The sequence below is a fragment of the Platichthys flesus genome, chromosome 2 (assembly GCF_949316205.1).
Source record: "Platichthys flesus chromosome 2, fPlaFle2.1, whole genome shotgun sequence".
Lineage (NCBI taxonomy): Eukaryota > Metazoa > Chordata > Actinopteri > Pleuronectiformes > Pleuronectidae > Platichthys > Platichthys flesus.
Genome location: NC_084946.1, coordinates 23,427,883 through 23,455,696, shown reverse-complemented (window position 1 = coordinate 23,455,696; position 27,814 = coordinate 23,427,883). Strand labels below are relative to the sequence as shown.

The following is a 27,814-nucleotide window of genomic DNA, read 5'->3' as shown; positions in this document are numbered from 1 at the left end:
TGCAAATACACAAAGTACACAAAATGGAGGCTATAGATTATGGGTAGATAGACGGGATGAGAGTGAGTATATTGGATGGTCCCGAGAAAAGGATTTAAGACATTGCACACACCATAGAAAAGTATTGTCATGAACTCAAATGGGAAAATGTATCTTCTTCTCGATACTAAAAATGTAAATGTGTCTGCGTGGTTTATTCCTCCTCCAAACCCAAAAGACACATATTACCTACTACTCTAAGAGATTGACTGTCACTGTGATTATTCATCTTCATGTTTAAAATGTGTGTTCACTCATACAGTGGCATTCGTAATGAAAAGGATAATTGATTGCTTAATTATCAGACTGGAGCTACTTAGAGAGAGTGACATCGATAATATCCAGTAATGATATTTGACACAAATAAAAAAAGAAAAGTAAGATTTTGTTCATTTTAGACGCAAATTACTGATTTCACTCACTTCTAACGTGTGATTCGACAGCTGGGAGCAGGTTTATTCGAGTGGTGACATGATGAGAAGGTACAATTTAATAAAGAGTGATATAAAAGGAAAAAGATCGGGCCACAAGTCAGCTGAGTCGTGAACTGTGTATCTACATTGGGTTAACTGGGACTCGACACTCATCTGGCAGGAGTAGGAAACGAAGGAAACACTTACGGTACACTGAGATAGAAAATCAAGGAGCCAGCAAATATTCTCCTCTTTCTTTTTTTTGTTCTTTTTGAAATCTATACAGTTTGCCGGTCAGCGGCCGAGACAGACTGGACAACAAGTGCAAGCAGGGATGAACAGTAATCACATGACCTGTAGCCCGAGCACACGGATACACTGGGTTCAGCACAGAGGGGACACATACAAGCAATGACAGGAAGTTAGACACTCGTGCAGTTTTATGGCAGAATGAAACAGATCTTCACATATGACACATAAAGCAACCCTGCTATAACTCCAGGCTTCAAAGGAGCCCGTGAACCACACATCACATGAATTATCCAGACATGTACATTCAGTCCCATTTAGCAAAAATACATACACTTTGCAGTCAGTGCATACAGGTTTTTTTACTCTGTTTTATTATCAAAAATGACATAGAACACAAACACACGTACACAATATAATAATGGTTCCTCTTTAAAACATGCTGCTATTTACATCATCTTGTAAATTCATGCTGTAGCCTATTCACAAATCTGCAGCGATGCATGGGGGCTGATAGTAATATAGCAGAAGTACTGTGGGTGGACCGGTCAGTGTGCTGCTGTTTCCCTTCCTTTACACTTTCATATATCTGGTGGTGATACGGAGGCAAAGACAGCAGCTGAACACCTCGTTCTTATTTTCATCTAAACACATTGTGTAGTTTGCTGAGTTTCTAATCTCACATCTTATCTCACGTGGATCATATGATGATAAAACACATCATGTATTGGACGGAGGATCCCCAACATTTTGATCTCATGGTCAAATGGCTTGTTTATAATTTAAAACACCCTTCAATATCAAATTAGATGTGGCTGAAATATATACTTTCCATTTTTTTCTACATTGTGTCGAATCTCCCATTTATCTACAACCAATTGGAATGATGTTTCCTTTTTTTTTATGAAATGTTTTGCGCAAACTCTCAATTGCAGCAGGTTGTACGATTTCTTCACATCCTGATCAGTTGTCACTTGGACTCATAAATAAAATCCTTGGATTTCATTGGTTCAAAGGTCAAAGGTCACAGTGACATCATATGACTTCACTGGTTAGTCGAGGCCTCCAACTGCAGGGTGGTATTTTTATTGAAATTGTCTAGTGGAAATTTTCCACATAAGTTTAGACAGATGGCTCCAAATAAGATCTTTGAAATGTCTTATGCAGTAGTGAGATTTGTATTTTCCCTTTTAATTCAAACCCGGTGTTCAGTTGCTCTAAAGCCTTTTTGCCTCCCTGCATCTGCACATCACACTAACATAGTAAATCTATGATGAAGTGAGGGTAGCACTCTGGCTCCAGGTTTACAAAGCTCGGGTCTGATCAATGGGATTTAAACGACTACTGTGAGGTGTGAGAGACACCTGCGTGACACTTCGGCTCTATTTGGTTCAAGCGAATGCTCCTGGACGTGTTTATTGTTTAATGGGTTTGATGCAGCACTTTGAGCCGCGCTGATATTCGCTTTGTGGTTGAATTCCCGTTCTCTTAAAAAGTGCAGTCACATCTTACGTTTCACACCCAGTTCACTATAAAAACACACTATAGAAACGCTCCCTTGGTTTCATCACCGGTTATTTGCGTTTGTGTGTAAACTACCACGTCCGTCACGGAGCGCTGAATGGATTGTGAAAATAATAAAAGCGAGTGGCGTGTTTCAGAAGCGTCGGCAGAATGCAGAAGCAAAGTCACAACTGTTTTGAACGTCACTGGTCATCCTCCTGTCCTGACCTCCCCAGCGGGTAAGTGCGTGTTTTTTACATCCAAGCGGTCGACGCAGCTCGAGACACATTTCCGATGGCACATTCACGGAGTCCCTGGCGACTTTTGAACAATACAAGTCCCCCCCCCCCCAGTCCCTTCCTCCACTTAACGCTGCATTTCTCAAAGTTTCACATGTCAGGGAAAGGCACCCGTGTACTCCCATCCTACATTACATCTGTCATTCAATGACCTCCTCCATTCTCAATTAAGTCTTCTTTTGTTTTTGCATTACTTAAACACACTCTGTGCGGAAAAATAGCCCAATACTACAGTACTCTCTATTGCAAGTTATAGCACACTTATTAGCAGGATACAATACTGGGTGTGGTGTATGCAGAGCAGTGGGCGGGGGGGTAGGTAAAGCATGCTCAACTAAACTAAAGCTTTATTTCCATTATTGTCTCCACCGAGACTCTCGATCAGTGAACAGCACCGTAAGAATCAGTTTCTATGTTTCTTCGATGATTCAGGAGCCGGTCCCCCCCGTAACTCAACGGCAACTCTTCTCAGCTAAATGTGTGAGATGTTAATGATGATTCATTTTTAAAAACTGTTTAATTTTTTCCCGACTTAACCATAAATGAGCAGGGAGGGGGGGGGGGGGGGATTCTACGACGTCTCTTTTTTGCTGAGCAGGTTTCATGACCGTGTGTTAAAGTCATGGGTTTCATGCAAAATGGGGGGGGGGGATTTCTGAGTTAGTGCATGAGCTGGTCGGTGGAGCATGTTACTTCTTGGCCGCCAGAGATGCCAGCTGACCGTCGATATCCTCCTCGGGTTGCAATGGGTGCCACTGGGCGATGGGGCGGCGGGGGTTGGTCAGCATGTCGGACCAGTGCTTCAGGCCCAAGCTGGTCGCCTTGCTGCCCATGAAGACCTTCCCGATGGCGTCGTTCTTACCGATCTTGTCATAATCAAACACCGTGACCGCCACCAAGATTTTCTGAGTATGACATGAGAGAGACTCTGTGATTTATCCGTTACCGAGTCGTCACATTATTAAAATATAAGCGCAAAAGATGAGATTTGACTTATACTGTACCTGCATCTGTTCTAGAGGGATTTCAAAGCTGAAGGATTCATTGTAATACGGGTTCAAGGTGTTCTTCTTCACCGTGGTCTTCTTCTTCTTCAGACGCTTACCGCCCTGCAGCAGCTGGATCTTCACATAAGGATCTGCAAAGGGCATCGAAAAGATCAACAACAGAGACCCTCAAGGCAACATTTTCATTGTTGCTTTGACTATAGTACTTACTAGTGCAGTGTCAGTTCTAAAATCGACAAGTCACTTACGTTGATGAGTCCCAGTCCCCTCTGCTACAGATTGCTCAACGGCTGTTTATCATCATTTTATCAAGATTTACAATACTGCATGTCCAAATTGAACCAGGACGGATGGTTCCTGAGATATTAATGATTTGCAAAGCAACAAGAAAGTGTTTGGGCTTCCCTGGGCAAACTTAGTGCTGGAATGTCCAACAGATTAAAAGATGAGCTGACTTTTAAAAGGGATAAAGTCAAATATCACACATTTCTTTATTATTTCAAGTATTCAATCATTTGGAGTTTAAAGTTTAAGTTAAAGCTATTAACGAAGAGTCCTAGTTCGTGTTTCAGGGATATTTTTTCATTCTTTTTTGTAAAAGGTCTCAAATTCTGTAAGATACTTGGGTTAGGGTTAGGCTCAACAGATTCTCCATGATGTTAAGGTCGATGGGCTGTGAGAGCCAAAGCAAAACCTTCAGCTCGGGGATCTGGAGGTCGTCCGTTGTTCAATTTGAGTTGTGTCTCAGATCATTATCCTGTTTTTACAGACAAACTCTAACATTGAATTGTTCTTGTGGCCTCTGGCTGGAACAGAAACCCAAAGCTTGATCGATCCACCTCAGCAATTGTAATTCCACACCTTTTATTTTTTTACCCACACGCCTTTGCTCATCGCAGCTGAGCAGTTCAATTTTAACTGAATCAGACTGTTGGACTTATTTCTAAAATCGATCAGGCTTGTTATGAGATTAGAACCTCCGGCGATGAATTTTGTGGAGAGGTTGCGGGAAAGCTTTTTCCTCCGTGAAGGTCATTTTGTTTGTGGAGGTGTCACTGCACCGTGGAAAAGGGAATCTTCTGCTGAATCTGAACCGTCATGAATAGATCTCTCTTCAACTTGATCTTCTTTATTATGACGCCTGGTATGACACCTGAAAACACTCTGCTATCTCCGGAAAACATCCTCCTGCTCTCTGGGAATCAATAACTCTCATTATTGAGATTATTGAGATTATTTTAATAAAGTTTCTTTGTTTGGCAGCTGCTCATGAGAGCTCATGGCTACTTATTGTTTCAAGTTGGAGGAGTTTATTAATGTTTAAAATATGCATCGCTTGACCTTTTGTAATATTGATCGTGAACAAGTCGTAGCCTTAAGAAGCCAAATAAGCTCTGAGATGTCGGTAGAAGAAGAAATCTTAAAACCCAGACCCTGTACACTAATTTGCTTAAAAAGCTGAGGGATATGTTTCAAACAGTCTTCTGGTTAAGGTCTTCTGCAGATCAGTATATATTTCACTTATGTTGAGATTCACAGTAACAGTTTCATGCCACATGTATTTCCATAATTTTAAGCTTTGTTTTGTTTCGTGTATGTTTTCGAGATTGCGATTGTGACTGTGACAAAGGAAGGCCATGTTTCATTTGATGCTTGATTTGTATCTAAGGGTGCAAAACTGGATTTTTCAGCTTTGTTTTGTGATTATAAATATTTAGTTCAACAGTTTAAACTCTTTTAAATAAACAAAAATTAAAGACTAAACTCCTCTCACTAGCATAATGTAAATTCTGTGCACAGCATCTGCAGTGAATGTGACATTTCTCTACCAGATAATCCGCAGGCGTCCATCTTCTTCAGGTTCTTTGCCTCCAGGATGCAGACGGTGAGTTTTCCAGCGGTGGGGACGTAACGGAGGGAGATGCAGATGTCTCCGAGTTTCTCAGGCTGAGCCGAGAGAAGAGACAGAAATGACAGGTTCATGTTGAAGTGGAATCTTAAACTACACTAGTAGGATGGTTCTGAAAATCTCAGCATTTACTAAGATGATTAAATTGAAATTAACAAAGATATCGGGAGAAATTAAACTGCTTTATATTACACCGATATGAGCAAAAAAGAAAATGGCAGTAAGAACGAGAACACAAATTTTACTACTGTAAGACAAAAATCTCTGTTAATTGATTAATTGACCCAATTATCCCAAATCTATTAAAGATGGAGTTGCTCCTTATAATTTTCTTGGCAACAAATCCCATGAAAAGACTGAATCCAACAATGTGTAAGTGGATTTGTTCTTTTCACGTCAATCTTTTCTTAGGATTTGTTGACAGAGAAAAGCATGAAGGACATCAACAGACTCATTTTCAGTCAGTGTGGCTCTTCGCTGCACCTCCTCCTGGTCGGCGCTCTCCAGATCCTTCCACTCCTCGATCGGCCGTCCAAGGTCGATTGTGTTCATGGGAATCTTCACCTCCCCAATGACGTCATGTTTGGAGAATCGGTCGTAGTCGAAAACCGACAGCGTCAGAGTCTTCCCACCGAGTTCCTCATAGGGCACCTGATGCACAAATATAGATTCGAAGACTGTTTTAGAACTTGATGCCTTACTTTCTCAATTAGCAGTTTGACTAAAGGCTTGAAGTAAAAATGTCAAAAAACTGTCCTGGTTTTGGTAAATATAGCATGAACTTAACCTTACTCAGTACTAGCAGGTTATTAAAGTAGGTTTTAAAACCTAGAGTTGGTGTTATTTGTTTTATTGTTGAGAAACTTGACAAAAGTAAAGCAGATTTTAACTGTGTGGACCATTATCTACAGTTACGCTTTGTCTTAGTTGGGGCTTTACCCATTGGTACTATACAAAGTTACTTAGTTAGTACAGTTGCCATATGGAGCCACATATTTTTATTTTGTGTATCAGGGAATTATATTTTCAAATATAATGAGAAAAAAATAATGAGTACATAAAAAAACAGAAGTTTTCTTGACCATAACATTAATATATGTTTATAACCCACTCCACTGTAGAGTCAAGTAGTATTTATTACAAAATAAATCAAATCACTCTGAGTCAATCAGCTTGAAAAAGATATTGAAGATATTAGAAAAGATGACATGCTCCAGCTGACTGAAACTCTCTCAAATAAAGCTGAGGGAAATAAATCTCACAGTGAAATAATAACCGTGAACGTGTCTGCGCCTGAGGGGAGGGAGAGGATTTGTTTTTCTGCAGACAGGCAGAGCTTCCATCGCGGCTCAGAGCCTGAAGTGAGGTCTCTGCGGACCTTATTAGCCAGGATAGGAGGGAGCAGTGTGTCGGCTGCACAGGCCACTGAGAACACACTCACATGCACATAAAGCTGACAAGACACAGTGTCACGGCTATTACACTGACACAGCATTAGGGACAAGGAGTCAGGGGGTTAAGATGTGTGCTCACAATCGCATAAATGTTTCATCAATGTTTCTCCTTGTGTCTTGTACTTTTAATGTGTTGGGAGGAAAACTCGCCTTGAACACAAACGTCTCATTGAAGACGGGGTTCAGCGTCTTCTTGTGCACTTTGGTCTTGTGCACTTTGGTCTTGTCGGGGAAGAGCAGGACTCGGACGTACGGATCTGAGGTTCCTCCCGAGTCCATGGACAAGAGGTCCGCAGCTTGGAGGATGCCGACCGTGACCTGCATGCGGAGGAGAGAGCGGGGCGTGGAGTAGTAGGGAATCGTCAAAGGTGTACATTTTACCAGACAAAAATAATATCCTTTAACTTCACCTCTAGTCTCTGCTCTGTTTTCAAAGCATTCAGGAATTTATTCATTGCCTCTGTGCCTAAACAGTGCTGAGATCATTACAGCTGTTTATCTGTTATTTTTTCCATACCTGGAATTGTTGCATATCTAATCCTCTTAGTATAATTCAGTCTCGCTGTGAAAAAGGATCATTGTCTTGCTCTGCTGAGGTTTTACAAAGCAGCTGTTGCCAGGATCAGCTCATACAGGAATAGGGCGACATTTTGGGAAACACACCGATTTGCTTTTTTTTCCCCGCTGTGAGTTAGACAGGAGGATCAATACTTCTCTAATGTCTGTCTGGTCAATACAAAGCTAGACCCAGCAGCTGCTTAGCTTAGCTTAGCATACAGACTGGAAACAGGGGGAAACACTGAGCCTGAACTCTGTGCGAAGAAAGCACAATCTGTTCACCTTGTAAAGTTGTAGTAAGCCTGATGTAGCTCATACGCAGATTGACCATACACTGTAGCATCTTGATCGGCCCTAGTGGCTGGCTGCAGTACAGGTCGAGGTCATGTTGTTGGATGGGACTTAAGAGTCATGGTGTAAGCTAAATATAATTTTTCTCAAAGATGGTTTCTGTCACTTTAGCTAGCTCTTATCACACAGGTGCATGTTGACACCTCTGCGATAAACGTTTCCGGAAGCTTTGGTAAAGTTATTTGTTAAAAGTCATGATTGACAGCTGAGACTGAGCTGTGATTGGTCTAGCACCTGTATCCACTGCACTTCTATACCGTGGCTCCGCACTGTGAATGGTAAACGACAATCTACGAGTCTTTATGCTAAGCTAACCTAACTGCTGGTTACCCTCACATGGTATTTTATCCAACACACATGATAGACAGCGATGTTTTAATTTAACTCCTGGCAAGAAAACAAATCTGTGTGCTTCTCAGAATGTCAAACTATTGCTGAATACAATCTATACGATAACATATATGCAATACTATAACATATGCAGTTATACCAGATTTTTTACTTGCGAAACAACCAACTACACCTCTTTAAATGTATTAAGTTTTTTTAAAGCGTTAACATGTGACAACCACAGACCTTTGTGTTCTCAAAGTCATAATCTATAGAGTACTGCAGCTTCCCCAGTTTCTCTGGTTCTTTCTCCTCTTCCTCTTTGTCCTCCTCCGTCAATCCGGTCTCTCCCTCGTCATCGTCATCGTCCTGGTGTATCTGTGGTTTGAAGATAGCAAAACAAGACCCAATGTTAAAGGTCAGGGACTCAGGTTTCGATAGAGGGCTTCCTATAGCAGCCAGCATGCCACAGACATTGGAAACCCAGGAGTTTTTATTTTTTACATGGGAGATACATGTTTTGGTCACTGCTTACCTGCACAGCACCTGATGATAATAACATTTACAAGGGGAGAAATCCCTGCTGGTAACACATATATACATGTTTATACTTGGGGATAACTGTGCACACCTCTTTCTTCAGCATTTTTGGGATCACTGGGTATCTCCTTTGACATGCTTGTGCAGTTCAGTGACAGCCAGTCAGTGGAGGCATTGCATGCTAGTTCCACTAGGAGGGTTTTTTCCATGATATCGAATATTAGCATTGCTCGCTTGTTTATCAAACAGCTAATTTTCAAAGGCTTTAACTTCAAATGAACAAGGCGATGAATGTTTGGCTGAAAACCCCTAAGGAACTATTTCACAACAGCAAATGCCAATGTATTTTAAGTGGTAAATATACTATTCCGTGAAAGGAGATGACTTTGGAGTAACACTATCCTTTTCAAACTTTTGGCTGGATGGAAATTCGCTTCTTTCCTACTTCAGCAACATAAACATGAACTTTTTCAATCTGCATGCCTTGTTTCACCTCTAAATGTATGAGGCACTCAAGCAATGTCTTCTCAGCTCAACATCATTACAATAAATGTCCCATCAGGATCAGAGGCCACAGACAGCTATTTGAATAATGAAGAGGTCTTATTGTTGTTTCAGCCCTAACTCCAGCAGTTAAGTAAAAGCGTCACTGCCGAGGCGATCTTGACTTTACTGTTTTTTTCCTCTTTTTTATTCAGGCCATCCAGTGTCTCCACGTTCTTCCTCCTCCTTGAGTTTTACCATCAAAGTTTTTGTTGGGGCTCTTCATGCAGTTTTTTATCATCGTTTCCATGTCTCCCAAACAACCAACCATGCCCTTAATCACATGCACAGATTAACAGTGTTAAAAGTGTCTTGCATATCATCTCTTAGTCCAATACTTTCCATATTGGCATGAGTTACAGTTACATTGTCCCAGGAACAATGTGTTAGACTCTCCTCTTTGGGGTTTATGGAGCACATCATAGCTTTCCATTGTTATATTCTCAAGCTGTCTCAATTCAAAAAAGTGAAAATCAGACTCAAAGTAAAGTGAAAAATGCAAAAGGAAGCTACAACTTTCATTCCATGAAACCCGCCTCTGCCCCGGGGGAGGGGCCAGAGAGCATCAACGTGAGCTATCCACCTACCGTAGAGCGGGAGTCCACCACAGTCAAGAAACACGAGGCACACACAAGACGGACACAAAGCGGGAAAAAGAAAGGAGGAGGGCAGAGAAAGGAAGAGATTCAACTCACAAGACACCAAACACAATACAAAAAGAGAGGCAGTCAACAACACCACCAACACAGCTATGATGAGAAATGACACCCGAGTATTTTTTTTTTACTTTTTTTAACATCGTGGACACAAGTTGTTGATTGTCTTAATTGGCCTTCACCAGAGGACGAGGCAATCTGTGGTGATGTCAGCCGCTTTGACCCTAAATTAATCATTGGATTTTCTATCATTTGTTCATTTCCTAACATTTTCGGCACATTGTTTAAAAAAAAAAACTTCCTGCAGGTCTCGTGGTTTCAACCGCCGTGAAATGTGGCATTTTGTGCTTGGCGACTGGTCAAATGAAACTTTCCCCCGTCACGGTTCTCATTATTCTTTGCCACCTGGTAACAAAGCATGTCATTTTTCACCAAGGGGCCACATAGGACTACATCACACAATTAAACGACCACAACAACATCAAATGAAAGTAGGGGAAGGGAGCTCTCCTTGTGTCCTCTACAGCCTGACCTAAAAGAGCTGCTGGTGAAAGATCAAATTTGATTAATGAATATAAAAGAAAATCATCAATAACTGTCATAAATGATAATAAACATTTGAGTATATAATTGAATGTAGCACAGGGGAAGAGAAGAGGCAAAGCATCATCCAATCAGATTCCTGTTACTTGGACATTTCAGCACGAGGCGACGTACCTCGCCGTCCTGCATGTTCTTCATGTTGAAGCCGTCCTTGCCCTTCTTCCCTTTCTTGTTCTTCTTCTTCTTGCAGCAGCATTTTTTGATTATGCAGAAGCAGCAGGTGAGGAGAAGCAACGCGGCCACCACAGCGATGGCAATCAGGGCCCACGGAGGCACTGCCGGTGTCAGAACAACAGAGGGACAGTTTAAATTGAATGGTAGCTATGGTGTTTTTTGCTTCGAAAATAAACTGTAACTTTTGCACCAGAAAAAGGAATTGTGAAGTCAAGGCGAGATTGCTTACATGGGATTTTATCAATTTCATTCAAGAATTTACTCTTGATTTCCTCAAACATGTCATTCTTGCTGATCTCTGTGTTGTTGGAGCCAGACATGTCCAGGGCGGTGGTGGAGATAACCGCCGGGCTGGGGGCCATGGTCACTGTGGTGGTGGCACCGGTGGTCTCCTCGGCCGCCACGGCCTGTGGCCTTCTGAACAAGTTAAACTTCATTGTCAAAGACTAGGTGCAGCGTCCCTGAGACACACAGAGATCAGACAAAGATGGAGAATGAAAGTCAGCACACCAGCTCAAAAACAGTTTGATTTGGTCCCAGAGAAAGATTATTGAACAGAAAGTTACTGAATGTTGTTAGAACCTTAAGACTAAACTAATTCTCTAGCACAGAAACAATTATTCATTGAAAAAATTAATATTGTTAGGCGCACAGAAAACTAGACCATAATTCAGATTTTTTAATTTTTTTATGATTTGTATCATTATAACTTCAATACTTATGTAGAATTACAATCAATTCTGATACAATACAATACAATTAGAGTAGATACGATATAATACAATACTAAACGATACATTACGATATGTTGCGATAAATTCTGACACGACACAATACAATACAATACAATTAGATTATATTAGATGAGATTAGTTGCAATTCGATAATTTAAAATCATTGTATTTTTCAGCAGTTTTTTTTATAGTTTTAACTAAATCACTAATTTATCAACCGATATAAGGAAAGGCTAGATGTAAACTCCAGTCCAACATAAATGCTTTTCCTATGAACCTGTAGCTTTTTAATCACTGAATAAATGAGAAACCTTGCAGAGAAACAGGGGAAATCTGAATACCCACAACTCTGCAGACTCAAACTAACAATGAAGATCGTGTGAAGCTCCAGAACAGATAATAACTGGTTCTTGTGCGGATATTGTTGTCTCAGATCTTCACATTCAGTCTTAATACATCATAGCTCCTCCACTAAGACACTAATGGATAACAATGATCCCATTTTCTTGAGCGATGTTGAGATCAACAGCAGCAAAGAAGCTACTGTGAAACACAGGACTGGATTTTTAATCATTCCGCCGTCACAATAAGCCACAAGCATAGTCACGAATCATGTGAATGAACACACATCAACTCAACTGAGAAAATATTACAGGACATAAAAGCCCACAAGACCAAGGATGTTCATCTTGAAAGAAACTGATTGTAATTCAAATGTTAAAGGTAAAGTTTGACATCTTGGGAAATATGCTATCCCCTCTCTTGCTGACAGTTAGCTGTTAGCTTGGTAAGCTAGTTAGTTAGCCTGGTCAAAGGATAATAAAATGCACAAACATATTAAGCCTGTTTATTATCGAGCTACAGAGGTTCTGGTTGGTAGAAGATACTTAAAAAGCTAAATTGAATGGCACCGAGCCATAGCTCTATATTTTACATAGTGACATGACGGAGGCAAGATTTTTTATCCAACTCTCAGCGAGAAGGAACGACTCTCAAACCTTTCCTTGGATTCCTGTCATTGTGGGTAACTAGTTATAAATCACATATTTGAGAGCTACTTGAAAAATAAATCAATCATTTTACCCAAAAATATTTGACTACCTGAATCAGAAAAATCAATTTGTCTTTTATGCGTTTTTTGCCATCTTAGCAGTAGTAAGCATTTTGAGGTTGTTACCATGTAATATAAAGGAAACTGGGATGCTCATCTACCTCTGTAATATTTTATCATTTTATAGCCCAGATGGTGAAGTCATTAGTGGAGAAAACGAATGGCAGGTCAATCAATAATAGAAATACTCATTAGCTGAGGTAGAAGATGTGGAATGAACTCAAATCCATGCACAAATTAAAGCTGCAGCATGAATCCTTCTCACAACAAATCAGACACTAATACAACAAGTGTTTCCTCGCTTTGTGTTTTTTTGCCTCCGGAAATTTAATCCACCGCAAACAGCCGACAAAATCAATTTACCTCTCAGCCTCGAGTGAGCATTACAATTTATTCTCCATCTGCTCTTTGCATTAAGACGAGTGACACCAGCACACTATTAGCATTTACTGCCGAGCGCCAAGGTCTCATTACACTGGTCCAAATAAGGCCTGCTTCTCTTTTTTCTTAACCCTCAAAACATAAAATAAATCATGTGCTTCTGATAACTGGAAGCATTTGACAACTTTAAATCAATTTACTTTTGATTGAATTGTAATCGTTATATTTTGGTGCTCGGAGCGAGAATTGTTTACGTCGACTGCTCAGTTATTCAATTACTGAAAATAGACAGTAATGGAGATATTTAAAGCAAAGTTCATCTGTTTAAAGTCTTTGAGCAAGAATACTTTTTATTGCAGTCTGATGCATTTCCGGGAAATTCTAGTCTGACTGAACATTGTGATGCTGTCATGCTCCCCCACAGCCCCCCCAACCTCAACATAGCGCTAAAGAATAACTGGGAACTTTCAGCTCTGGCGTTTCTGAGTTCATTTACGTTTGCATCATAGTGAAAAGCACAAAGGAGAAAAGTGTTTTAATTGAAAAGGTCAGGCTTTTTTATTTATTTATTGCAACCAGAGAAAAGTAAGTGATTCAGTCGCACTTGTATAAATCATCACTGTGACTAGTTCAGGTACAATGTGGAGGTAGATGGACACAAAAAGAGAACGTAAAAGACAACTTGAAAGTGTAGATAACATTGTGTGTGTTTGTGTGTTTGTGTGTGTGTGTGTGTGTGTGTTTGAGCACATGTCTATCAATAGTTATTACTTCCAATTTTGGTTCAATACCAATGAGGACATTTTCACATAGCGAGGACATGTATGTTGGTCCTCACAACGTCAAAGGCTTGTTTAAAGGTCAAGATTTGGTTTTAGGGTTACAATTAGGTTAAGGTTAGTGATGGGGTTTGGGTTAGGGTTAGACATTTAGTAGTCATGGTTAAGATTAAGATAAGGGATAAGGGAATGCATTATGAGTGTCCTCACTAAGACAAGGTTGTATGAGTGTGTGTACTTATATCTTGTACAGATATCTATGTGAGGACCATGCTAAACCCACAACCCACAAGAGGACATTTTGGTCCTCGCTTTGTGAACCACTTTCAATGGGCTGTTTGAGAGTTAGGACTTGGTTTTAGGTTAGAATAAGATATACGTAAGGGTTAGGCATTTAATCAATAGAGAAAACATGTGTCATTATACGTTAACAGTGTGTATGTGTGAAGATGTCTGTATTATGACATAACAGCGAACCAGCAGCGTTCTGACTTTGTGGCCAACAGTCTAAATGTAACATCGTCTCCATCGACTCACAGGCCACAGATCAATAATTATTAGATTCAAACATGTGTATTTCCGTGATTCTCTCATTCTAACAGGTTGGGTTTTGTGGTCAGACGCCTGCTGTTCACTCTCGGCACAGTAGAGGCCCGTGTGCTGCGGGCCAGCACGTCTTTGTTGCTAAGCAATCTTGATAGTGTCTATCAGCTACAGAACTGCCCGCATAAACCTGCCTATAGCCGAGGTGACCAGCCAATCAAATAACCAATTGGCTCAAGGCCAGTGTCAAGTCATTGCCTGAGCAGCTGGGTACACCCTCACAATGTGAGCGCCGCCCTGCTGTGATGTGTGATTATGATTAAAGTTTGAGCTGCAGCAGGGGTCCCTCCTAGAAATATGACGTGGTTTCGTCACTGTGTAGTCACTCGGAGAATCATCAACTACAATCAGTCCTGATGAAACATGTCAGCAGCCGTGAGAAACACAGAGAGAAATAACTCGAGTCCCTAACTTCCATGGCTCAGCATGTTCTCCCTGTGTGGAGGAGAGAGACTGAATGCAAAGACACTGTCATATGTTTGCGCCTATGCGTTTAGCTCTGTGCCATTAGCGCTCTGTCACTATCTGTCTTTGATTCCTGCAGCTCATCCCTGTAGCATCAAAAAGAGACTCAGACACGATGTTCAGATACAGAGCCGTGCGGTCACAATGCTACAGTTGATCATCACTGACTTAGTTTTGAACGTGCAGAGCCGAACATCTCTCACAGCCATATGTTCTACACCTGCTGGAAGGTTTTGAATCTCTACATGTCAAATATCAAATGTTAAAAATATCCCCCCAAAGCAGAAGCTCACCAGTCAGATGAGGTGTTCCCCTTCACCAGGCGGCCCATCCAATATCAGTCACTGCTCGGGCTCCGGCTCCTCAGAGCTGTGGCAACATAGTCTGATCTCTCCCATAAACAGAGACTGCAGTCTCCTCTCACTTCTCTCCACTGCAGCACTACACCCCTCCTCCTCCTCCGCCTCCTCCTCCTCCAACGCACACCATCTCCCCCCCACCCACTCTCCCCCGTCACATACCTCCCTACTCCCCCTCTGTCTCTCCCTCAATGTAATGCGTGCAGCCTCTCAACCCATTTCTCCCCAAGCACCCCCCCACCCCCCCAAACCTCATTTATGATGCTGCTCACACAACTGATTGCAGCATGCCACCCTTTGGTCGAGCATTGGAGGGGCAGTTGTAAAAGATCAATATGCACTGTCCTCGGGGTCGGGCTGTGTTTGTGTGTTTTAGTGTGTGGGGTGGGGGGGTGCATTTGAATAAAATCGTAGTTTGCCCAGATCAGAGATGCGTTATGTAGGGGAGATATAGTAGGACAGCTGAGAAACTCTTCGGGGTGTGCTGGCTCCAAAGATGCCATCACGCCAAGCTCGCGCAATTAATTGGATTGCAACAATTGATCTCAGAAGTGAGGTGTAACGCTCCGGAGGGATCCTCGCTGGTTAAAGCCTTTTCAGAAAACGAACAAGTGAACCCGAGGATGATTAGGTCAACTTGTCTGCCTTTCACCGATCTCCCAGGAGGCTCGTCAGGCATGATTGCAAAGCAACAAATGCGACCCCACAACATTGAGCTTAAAACCATTACATCATGGAAACAACTGATGTTTGGACAAAGAATCAATGCAAACACAGTGTGTGTGTGTGTGAAGGCTTTGAAAATGAAACTCTGGGTATTAGAATGGAAGTCCTTGGAGCCCGGCATTGCTTTAACTCTGCATGACACACTGCTCTTAAATCTGCAAATGCCTTAAAATGCCCCTGAGGTTGTTACTTCTGTACATATTTGAACCGGTTTTCAATCCCAGCGTTCACTCTTTCCCCTGGTTTTCTCCTGAAACCCTCCTTTCCTCTGCACTCTCCTCTGGGAAATACCTTTCTGTGTGCTCATTTTCATCCAGCAGCTGTCAGGAGCCACTGTGAGAAGTGGCTCCTCTCCCTGCACTATACCCTGCAATGAGCTGCTCCGGCCAGAGGGGGGCAGGAATCTCATACGAAACTGCTGCATCACAGAGCAGCATCCTTTCCCCCCTCTCTCTCTCTCTTTCTCTCTTTCCACCAGTGTACTGCAAAGGTTTGCCCAGAGATATTTGTATTGAATGATTTCACCAAACCTGGCTTCATCTATTGAAAAGAGTTTTGCAACAGTCCAAAGTGACTCATGCATTTGACAGAAAGAATCACCAAGGTCCTCTGCTTTAATTGAACGGGATCTTTTCACCTCTTAAGTGATTTTTCCTTTTATCACATTCTCTTTTCTGAGACAGAAATGAAATGACCTTGCCATCTGTATGAAAACGAAATTTCACAAGTGAAAAGTTTAAAGTGGATTCGTGGGCTGAGGTAGGAGTGAGGAGACAACACATAAAAATGAAAATGATTTCGTGTGGAAGAACTGCGGTAGCGAGGTGAGGAGAATTTATGACCCCAGGAGATAGATACCTGAAGTTAAAGATGAAGGTGAGATGGAATTAGGATTTGTTATATCAGTAAAAGTGAATTGAAAACTTAATTTAAAACAGTTTGACATTTTATGAAATAGTGGTCCAACTCTCATGGTTGTGTGAATCACAGATTTATGAAGGATCTCTACTTCCTCCCATTGAAGAAAAAAGTAGTCAAAAATATTCTGTATATGGTTGCCGACATTTATCAGAAACAAAAACACCTAAAAAGGTAGTTAACCATCTACGGAAAAAGTAAAACATATACTGTGACTTTTTAAATTTGGTCCAAGTTTCGTCTGCTACCATGGAGAGGGTGGGGTTTATGAGTTATTCTGCAGCCAGCCACCAGGAGGTGATCATTATGATTTGGCTTCACTCTTGGGAGTCGTCATTTCGTCAATCCTCATATCCAGTCTACATTTTTTTGAAGATGAGGCTTAAAACAGTCACCATTGCCTAATATACAGACGCAGACAGGCGGAAACAAATGCTTGGTTTGTCCAGCGACTACAAAATCTATAAACAGCAACAAATCCTCTACATTATTCAGGCGAGAGGTGAAGGCAGGAATAGTGATATATTAATTCTATAGCTCCCCGTCACTCCGCTCTTATCACAACAAACTCTGTAAAAATCTTGTGCATGTTAGCCCCCCCCCCTCTCGCTGTGAATCCGAGAAAGTCTGCAGATGAACCCGAAGCCTCTTGCGCTGACTTGTGCTTTCACACATGTTCACTCAACATGGAGGATCCACGGAGTTCAGAGCATGTCTGACAGCAACCTTTAAAAAAAAACTCCCATTTCCCTGATGAATTTGTAGAAATTTACTTTCCGTCTGACTTTTCTTTTAATTGGTTCTACATTATTTAACAGAGAAAGAGAGAGACAGTAAAACACAAGAAGAGATGAAGTGGTTGGAACTCGTACAGTCGGTAATTATAAAGTGGTATTTAATTCTAATGTATACATCAGCACTCACTTTAAATCTGCATTGTCAGAGAATTCTACTTGGCAACAGCAATAACTTAATTCCCTCAAAGGTGGATGTGAAATAAATTGCAAACAGGGAAAATGAATAAAATGTAGATGGCGGACGGCCAAACCAAGCAGCCCATTCTTCAATGGCCACAGAAATCCAATTCATATCAGATATGAAATGAATAACCGCGTCATTCTAAGTTAATTAAATTTTACCAAGGCTGCATAATTGCTGTTTTACAATGAATATACATTTTTTGGTCCAAAATAAATCTAAATATAATTAAAATTCTGAGGTTTCAGTTCAATTAATCTAAACTAATTACTTTCATTAATCTTAACCCTCATGTAATAGAGAAACTACAATATTTAATCAGGGAATAAACCAAATGTGTAAAAACCCTTAAATGTTTAATGTTCCAGTGAAATAACTGTCAGTTGTTTTTCTTCACAGAACCTTCACATCAGTGTATTCGATTTTATATTCTACTGATCTACTGATTGTTATTACCTCGGCCAATGACGCAATTTTTCACTATCTTAATAACAACTATTTTTATGGCTTTAAATCTGCTATAATTTATATTTCATTAACGTGGCAAATGACAGCAAAATTTGAGAAAAAAACAGTATTTAACCATCTACACCTTAGCTTGTTTTAGTTCACTCATTGCTGTCATATAGGTGTTATCATATAAAGAAATGAACTATTGTCAATAAGAAATCTCTGGAAAGCCACTGTGCTTGACGTGATCCCAACCAGATGCCAAACAGACTGAACGATGTGGCTTGGGGACTATTGAATCAGTGAATAAGCTCCCATTTGCTGATGAGTTCACAATTTAGCTTGGTGATGACGTCAATATCCATCCACACATACATTATCCATACTGCTTTGCCTCTGAGGGTCATTATGGGGCTGGAGCCAATCTCCAGCTGGCGTTTGGTGAGAGGTGGGACACACCCTGGACTGATGGCCAGTGTAGCACAGGACCAACATATAGAGACAAACAACCATTCACACCTACACTCAAGCTGGAGTACCTGAGGAAAACCCACACAGAGAGAAGATGCAGACTCCACACAGGATCCAAACTGGTCATGAAAAAGATGAGGATAAAAGGAACATTATCAATGGAAACAATATTTAACAGCAGCCGGATAATACGTTTGTTTCTGTAATGGTATTTCATTCTCCTGTATGTGCTCAGTAGATCAGTTTATGTCCCTGACCTGGTTTGATAATTCACCACCTGACGACCTGACTCAGCAGCTTTAAGAGTTTAGTGCAAGGTCACAACGCAGTTTCAGCATCAACCAAAGGCACTAACTCTTAGACACCCAGTGCATTGAGGGATGCTCCAGTGCATTTGAATGACTAAACCTCTCCCTTCCTCTCAAATAGTCATTCTCTTCACGCAGAGGATGAGTCAGGACAGTGCTGCACTGGGACGTCGATCAGAGCAACAGCACAACTATCAAAGCCTCTGATTACCGACAGGCACGAAGACGACAGCTGGTCCCGACGTGCGCCGCTGCCGAGCTGTGCTTGGACGACTTGGTCAGAGTGATTTGTCTCCTGTGAGGCAGCTCGGAGGATGTGGAAAAGACTGCACCCTGCGAGCTCCTGCAGGGAGTGCTGCAATGCAGGGGTGTCACGGAGAAATGCAAAGCTGGAAGGCGGTTTGTCCAACAGTCAGCCGCACTCACACTCGTCCTCCATCTCCTGCCATGCCTCACTCCTTCCTCTCCTGCCATGCTTTCATCTTTTCTGTTTCTTCTATTATTCTTTGTTATTCTATTCTCTCTGGACTCTCATCCCGTTCCTCTATCCAAACACACACACGAGGTCATTCATTGGCATAATGCATTTCTTAGCCCCTTACCCTAGCTTAAGCCATCAACACTAACTGCCTAACCCTCACCCAAACCTCATTCTAACCCTGAATCCAAGTCTTAACCCTGAAACAGCCATTAAAAGCAGGACAGAGCTAAAATGTCCCTACTTTCCCGAAATGTCCTCACTTTGTACGTTGTAGGCTCAAAAGGCTCCACAAAGATATCCGCAAAAATACACACACACAAACAAACACACACAGAGAGACACACACACTGGCCAGATCTTACTGCAGCATAAACAGTGGTAAACAGAGAGCAGCATATGGTCAGAGTTGGCTCTGTTGCAGCAGTGACAGGGTGTTAAGGAAGTAAGAGTGTGTTTGTGCATGTGCGTGTTTGTGTTTGTGTGTGCGTGTGAGAGAGGATAGATGGCTGTCAGATCTAACTGTTGTGCTTTGACAGCAGCTTTTCCCTGTAACCGAGTTACTGCCATGAAGATACCACAGTGTCAGTCTCCTCAGTGAAGGACGGGGAAATAGAATCTATAAGTGATCAACTGGACCATCGTCATATCTCATTGTCCCGTTATATCACTGTCCACTTCGTGATCTGGTTTCCCATTAAAACCTAATGAGACGGCCTCTTGTACTTTGATTAATAAAACCATGTTGGGCAGCAAACTTCCTTCATATCTTGATTATATTTCCTCCACTCGATGTCTCTCGACCACTTGGAACTTGGTAGAACAGCTTTCTCCTATTTTTTCGCCCTGGTAATGTTGTAACCTTCAGAAAATGGTCATTGGATAAGTTTCACAGGGATTATATCTCTAAATAGATTATAAAAAAAGATTTTACAGTTGCTGCAATGCTTAAACCACATTGTGCCACATGTATCTGTTGTCTCTTATTCGTTTTTAACATGCTCTATATCCCTTAACGCTTGTTTTTATATGCTTTACTTCTTTAATTTTTTACAATTGAAAGATGGCCAGGTATAACCCTGGGTACTTCCTGGTTAAATAGAGGATAAATCTAATGAAATCATACACTCTCCCAGGTCCTTGAAATCCCACAAATCCATTGAAATGCAGCCTTCATTGATGGAATCGATCGCACCTGCTGTGTACCATAGATAAGGTCTATCAAAGCCACCGTTTTGATTTATTCCAGCTGAACTTGAAGGATGAGGCTGATGAAATTCAAAAAAATCTAATTAAAAGGCCAAAACCTAAAACAACCTCACTCACACTCAGCTTATGATTTGTGAAAAAAATACATGACTGAAAATAGTCTCCAACAAATACAGAATTTTATAATAATGAATCAATATATTTTACACTTTTTGTGAAAGCGAACTTGTTTGTGTCTGAACGCCACCCACAGAATAAGGACTCTTTAATGAGGTACTGAAACACACAAACACACAAACACATTTATCTTTAAACACAGCTCGACAACTCAGTGTGTGAATTAGCAGCATCAGCATCGGAAGAACCAGACCTGTGTGGGAGAAGCTGCTGTGTGAGCCGAAGGTCCATCCTCGGGGCCGAGGCTGACCAGGTGCTACCTCAGCGGACGAGTCGCCTGAGTCAGACGTGTGAGCTGAGATTCACCAGGGTGACGAGGTGGAGCACAGCAGGAGATGTGTCGCCCTAACGTCAGCTTTTCAAACTGGCTGTGAGATGACCAGAAACAACTTAAAGTGTTCAAAAGTTGAACGTTCAATGTGTCCCTCAGCAGGACGTAACCATTTAGGTTTATTGCCGCTGGTTTTCGTGATGAGAGAAGAGGAAAACAGTTCTGAACACAGGAGTAAAACTAACAACTGTAATTAACTGCTTAATGTCTTTCCTCTTAATTTCCCCTGCGAGTTCATCAACATGCGTTTGCTAAAAAGCAGAATATGACGCCCACGGCTATTTTTCCTTCGGTGCATGACGAAAACCATAACTGAGACAATCCCATCAAAGAGTTTCACTGGACAGAGAGTTGGACAGTTCACTACACAATCTGACAAAGTGTCTTTGTGCTCATCATGTTACAAAAACCCACAATGATCGTTCCTTTTTGTGCAACATAAATAAACAGTTGTAAGCCGCCATTCCATAGACTTTATATAAAGATGGACGACGTGACAGCTCCACCTGGTGGCTGGCTGCAGTATAAACCCCACCTCCACCATGTTAGTGGTTGGGACATGGGCTGAGATAAGAAGAGAAATGTACACTAATTAAAATGTTTCCCCCCATAAATAGTATCTGTAACTTTGAGTAGATCTTATCACACTGGTGTACGTTCATGTATTTAGGTTTTGATAAGCTTGGTTTTAATTACGTATTTGATGCTATAAAACAAGGTGAAAACCTTATGATTGACAGCTGAGACTGACTTGCGATTGGTCAAGGACGTGCATCGGTCGGTTTTCCATCTTCAGATGACACTACGCAGATTCTAGCCCCACATGCACAAGATGGCGGTGTTCATTTACAAGATATTTTGGCCTAATTTTGGGAGGAGATGCTTCGACCATCTTTAAATACTGTAGATAGTAATAGTATAAACACATATAAACAAAGTACACAAGATATGTTTGTCTACACACACATTTTTCTTCCTGCTGGTGCTGAAAATAGCCGGACTCACTAGCGCTTGGTATTTTGGTGCATTTAGGTGGAGGAGCAGAAGGGAGTGAGAGAGAGAGAGAGAGACAGAGAGAGAGAGAGAGAGAGAGAGAGAGATTTAGAGATGGAGAAGGAGGTAAAGAAGAGGGAGCGGATACATCTCCCCACTAATGGACGATGTGTTGCCCAGTGGCACAGATCTAGGGCAACATGACGGAGTAGTTCTGGGTGAAGAGAAGCCAGAGGGGCCGTAAGTTCAGTCAGTAATTATCTGATCCTTCTGTCCCGACTTCCTACATTTCCTCTTCTTCTCTTGTGAAATTGAAGGCTTTTCCAATCAAGTTTATTACAAAACTTTTGTTAATTAACTTGTTATCTTCATTTTCTTATTACTTTGCGTGGATACAAGTAATACGTTTTTTTTTTGCTGTTGTTATAATTGATAAGAAACTTCACTTAGAATTTTGTCTATTTCACAAGTACATGGATATTATGTTACTTTAATGTTGTTAAAATTCCCGGTCAACAAGCCTCTGAATTCAGACAGCTCAGAGTGGAGGACTTGTTATGACCAGTAGGGAGCACTGTTCATAAACCCCTTTAATTTACAGATACACATAGATAGTGCTGTCAAAAATTACTTGTAGTAATGTTACTTTTATCATCTAAGTAGATTTGTTGGCAATAACAATGTACTTGTATCACTCCGTAAGTATAGAGTACTATGAAATTGTTATAATATTGATATTTTACTTAAAACACTGTTGCCTAAGCTTCAACCTTTCACATACAGACTCACCCTCTGGTGGAAATAGTACTTAAATTTATAAATTTGCCCCTGAAGCACTCAGCATTGATCTGCTGAGGAGTATTGATCAACCTCTGCAGTGGTTGGACTGAAACAGGCACCAGAGACACGAGCATCCACCGAGGCAACTGGAAACATATTAAGTAAATTAAGCAGAAGACAAATCAATGTACAAAGGCACTATGTCATATAATATTGGATTTTGTAATTGGGGAAATTTATGTAATCATTCATCTTTTTCTCAATATGATGGAAAGTTAAATTCTTCACCAGCTAGCTGCAAACTTTAAATTGTTAACAACAAGTTTAACAATCGTTTTTGCCAACGACTGTTGAACGCCGTGTCTCCACCTCCTACAACAACTCAGGAATTAAGCTTAAATAGTCTGGATACAAAAGCTGCCATCTTGAGCCTGTACAGTGGCGATCAGGGGGTGGAGCCGAGGTAGTAGGACAATGTCAGCTGTCAATCATGACGTTTCAACACATTTCTTTTAATTAATGCTGAACTAACCTGAACACTTGACCATACATCAGTTGAACAAGAATTACTAAGTCTGTATCACACATGTATTTTGACTTGTTAATTCAGGTCCCATCCACTAATTTTGCAGACGCAGGGTTAATGAAAAAATCTAATATGCAGCCACCAGATGGCGTTTGAGATGCTTTGGCTTCACTGTTGGGGAGCCAGCACATAGTCCATCTTTAAATACAGTGTGTAAAAACATAAATATGTGAGCTGTAAAAACAAAACAATGAACCAAAAGACGTAAAACGAGAGGACGTGATCCAAAATATAGTCAAAGTGCAGCTTCAATTCAAAAAGCGTTTTTTTACAGGTCCCTCTATGTCTCCAGTCTTTCTCTCCTCATCCTTGACCGCTCATATATTTTACTTCAACAGTTTATATAAGTCAAACGGATTCTGTCCCATGTGTTACCACCCTCTCTCTCTCTCTGATGTTGGATGTGTCCTGCTGCATCTATTCCACTCATTCATCAGCCTTTTGAGACACTGGCTCAACACAAAAACCGTTGTCCTTGTTCTTCACAAGTCTGAATGCACTTCAGACTGAGAGGGACAGAGGTGGATACGCTTCTCTTTTCACGGAAGGTCGAGCCTCAAATCGCCTCTGTTCCTCCGCACCCTCAGGCGGAGAGGTGCTGTGCTAGTGGCGTTCAACGGAAAGAAAATGCACTGCAGCACTAGCACAATATATCGGTCCAGCAACTCGCACGGCCTGTTAAAGTCCATATTACTCTCCTATAACATCACAGCCACCCACCATGTCTCCCATCACAAAAACATCATGAAATCCGATCCATCCCACTGTAGTACTACTAGTGATGATCCGGGCGTCGTGTGTACAGCCTGAATGAAAAACATCTTCAGCGTGCTTCGTGTATGATGATGCACCTGACGGCCCGTGAATGAGGATCTCAGTTTAGTCAGGACAGGATTATAGGCTGCAGTAGCTGAATCCCATTTCATGAGCCATCGAGCATCAGAAGAGCTCGGGGGGGGGGGGGGGGCACACCTCTCATCAGCAGTAATGTGGAAACTCAAAGGGGCTGAAGGGAGGCGTCCTGACGTCTGCAACAACCGACAACAGCAAGGAAAACATTATTGATGCCGATTCAGTGAACAGACTGAGATGATCAGGGATACAGTATGTACAGTGAATGGCCCGATGTGGACCCTGGAGGGTTTAGGAGGATGTTACCAAGCAAACATATTTTATTCAACATAGAGATGTTGTGTGCTGATATAAAGAAACTAATACATTTGACTGATTGACAAATATAATAAATTGACACGAGAGACCACTCTGGCTTCAGAGAGTGTTCAGCCCTTTGCTTTTCCATTTCATTAGTTGTACATTTATTTGTAAAAGGATAAAAATGCACCTGATCTCGTTTTGAGGTATGAAGAGGGTCTGAACACACTCATTTCAATAAATAAACATAAAAAATAAAGAATCTAAAAACATGTTTTCACTTTGTCACTACTGGTTATTGAGTGAAGATTAGTGGGCAAAAAAAGTAAAAAAAATAAAGATTTTAGCAATTTAAAATTGAATCAATAACATGATAAAGTTCTATACGCTGTATGTAAAGGGCATCTGTCATGTAAACATGACAGATGCCCAAAAGTGAAGCCAAAGCATCTTGATTGCCCCCTGGTGGCCGGCTACAGTGCGGGATATAAACCCAGCTTTCTCTATGTTAATGAATGAAATAAAAATGTCAAAGCAGAAGAGATCAAATAGAATTTTTGTAATTTTAGGTAGTTCCTATCATAATGACGAATTTACAAGTTCTTCTGGTAAATTATGTTCTTGGTTGGTTTTAATGGTTGAAGCGTCATGATTGACAGCTGAGACTGACTCACGATTGGTCGATTGGGTGTACTGGCAGGAAATTAAAGGAACGAGCTCTGAATGACGTCACTGGAGCAAGACGCCAGTGACGGCATCCATCTTTATTTACAGTCCACTGTAAACTACAGTGGTGCATCAAGCTAAATGCTGACGTCAACATCCTAAGCCTACAATGGAAATGCTTACATGCTTACGTTAGCATTCAGGCTAACATTCACCTAGTTCAACAATAAAAGAAAAGGGTTTGAGAGAAAGAGAGAGCGTTGAGACTCGTGACTTTTCTGGACTGTTTCCAAGAACTTTGATTTCAGCTGATAAGCTGGCCACCATTTTGCTGATCAGTAAGTGAGACCGGGGCCAATGGGAATATCAGCCTCTGGTAATAAACCAACATCTCCACAGACAGAGCGTCAGTGAGGATTAAAAGACGTGTGCTCTGTGTGTCTCCAGAGGCACAGGCGGTAAAACAGATCAGATCCTGTCTCATTGATAGAATTCAGCAGAAAAACACAAAGAAATATGTAAATTACATTTACCCTTTATATTGATGTATACCGATAAGCAAGACAGTTTATAATACTCTATCTGACTCTTTGCACCTTGGGATTTTGCTTCAAACTCTTGCAATTAATATCTTGCACTGTCTTTTTTGATTGGCCATAACAGTAGCAGACTTACTTAACACTTAATAAAAGAGGTAAGTGATTAAATAATTGACATTTATAGAGCGTATTGATTAATGCACCTTACCCTGCACTCGTATTACATTACTAGGTCACACGTTCACTTGAGATTCACTGTACTATCTGCTATTTGAAGGTGTCTCAGCTTTAACCTGAAAAAAAAAACATATACTGCAGCATAAAAAATGCACCAAGGCAAGTGCACACGTTACAGCACAGAGGAGTGTGTGAGGCATAATGCAGCAACACACACACACACATGCCTTGTTTCACCTCTGCTGAAGCCAAAAGGAAGTCCTCATTTGGTGCATGCACACGCACGCACACACACGCTCGCACGCACGGACACAAACACACCCTCGCACGCACGCACACAGTTAGGAGTATCCCAGGCATGTACTCATTACATCCCCAGGGACAGGAAACCACTGCATCACCTGATCTCTTCTCACCACTGCATCATAATCAGCCCGGAAACCTCATGTACCAACATACACATCTGTATCTGTGATAACATGTCTTCATCAACAGGACAAAACAGAAGGAGACGAGGACGACGTGCTTTTCAAACACGACAAGACCAAGTAGGTAATCAGTGTCTATCAGAGGCCGTAATGCGCCAAATCTCCATGCACATTATTAAAAGCCCTCTGCAAACATCCTCCATCGCGGTGAACTACAGGAATATTTGCTCACAAAGCATTTCGAGATAAGGAACCTGCATTAATCGAGCGGTTAACTGCTGATGAGACAACACAGACCAATGAGAGCACAGCGAGCTCTGCAGGCTCTTTAACGTGGGCCCTTCACTCCTGCTGGCTCAGCACATTTTTAGTTTGCAACACACTCCCTCAGAGCTGTTTCTGTGGAGCGGTGAGCCCACTCTCCTCATCCATCTGCACACTGACACACTGCAGAGAGAACAGTAAAGAAAGACTGGAAGAAAAATGATAACGTGCCAATATCAGGGAGCTTAATCCTCCATCTTAGTCACTTTTTTTGTTCATGAACACACTTAGCTCTATGTTAGAATAAAAAAAAGGAAAAGATCTGAACGTGTAATCACCCATAATAAACCAATGGAAATAGTTTTACTAATAAATTGCCATCTTAAGTTCTAGCCACACAAACACACACACACACACGTTTGTTTTATTATGTAACATGATACTGCAGCACTACATGATGCTACGCAGCATGAGGACTTACCGGCATGCTGTAAAAGTTCCACTCTCTGCATTAAAATGAGAAGGCGACTGGCAGAACGCTCACACAGCGTCTGCTCTAATTAACCCCTGAGCCATTTATTCTCTCTCTCTCCCTCTCTCTCCCTCTCTCTCCCTCTCTCTCTTTCTCTGCAGAGCTTTCTGCAGAGCGGCATGTGTGTAATGAGGCTAGGTGCCTCTGTGACAACCTGGCACACAGCAACGCCTGAGTTACTGATGGAGCTGTTCTGGAAAAGAAGAGGAGGAGGAGAGAGGAGGAGAAACAAAAAGGATGCTTCTTACCTTGAACAGAGATGAGCTGCCTCCACTGGAAGCAGAGAACAGGGGGATGGAGAGATTCTTGACAGGAAGAACAAGCAAAGGGAGAATCTCAACAAGCTGCACTTTGGTTGATCCCACTCTCAAAAGACATCGCAAAACTCCTTCCTGTGGGGTCTGTTTCTGTCCGCGAGCCCCCCTCCCCTCCTCTGACACTCACACTCAGGGCTGCTCTGGGCTCAGGCTGCGGCTGAGGTGCATTCACACCGGGCACGGACGAGAAATCAACACACACTCACACAGATTAACATTGTTCTGCCACCGAAATCAGCACAAGCATCAGAGCCAGTGCACTTCCACTGCTGTA

At 41.6% G+C, this 27,814-nt stretch overlaps 1 protein-coding gene across 3 annotated transcripts; it reads right to left on the bottom strand.

Annotated features, from left to right (window-relative positions):
* Positions 1–1,050: 1,050 nt before the first annotated feature.
* On the bottom strand, positions 1,051–27,814 carry LOC133970100 (synaptotagmin-2-like). Of its 3 annotated transcripts, none has more exons than XM_062406929.1 (9): positions 27,472–27,814; positions 10,858–11,089; positions 10,569–10,729; positions 8,359–8,490; positions 7,024–7,191; positions 5,903–6,070; positions 5,340–5,457; positions 3,508–3,641; positions 1,051–3,408 (listed from the first exon to the last, which is right to left on the bottom strand). In XM_062406929.1, exons 2-9 carry the CDS (start codon positions 11,063–11,065, stop codon positions 3,193–3,195), a joined length of 1,305 nt encoding a protein of 434 aa, XP_062262913.1. In that variant the 5' UTR covers positions 11,066–11,089; positions 27,472–27,814; the 3' UTR covers positions 1,051–3,192. The 3 variants fall into 3 exon arrangements, with proteins under 3 accessions (XP_062262913.1, XP_062262930.1, XP_062262921.1); XM_062406946.1 differs by having other exon boundaries at positions 8,359–8,481; XM_062406937.1 differs by lacking the exon at positions 27,472–27,814 and adding an exon at positions 14,995–15,088.

What these genes read in the sequence shown, in the direction of transcription:
- LOC133970100 (XM_062406929.1), bottom strand. Translation starts at nt 11,065, where the DNA reads ATGAAGTTTAACTTGTTCAGAAGGCCACAGGCCGTGGCGGCCGAGGAG. An exon ending in AGAGCGCCGACCAGGAGGAG is followed by an intron (nt 5,458 to 5,902) that starts GTGCAGCGAAGA and finishes CTCTCGGCTCAG; the next exon opens with CCTGAGAAACTCGGAGACAT. An exon ending in GGACGCCTGCGGATTATCTG is followed by an intron (nt 3,642 to 5,339) that starts GTAGAGAAATGT and finishes TGCCCTTTGCAG; the next exon opens with ATCCTTATGTGAAGATCCAG.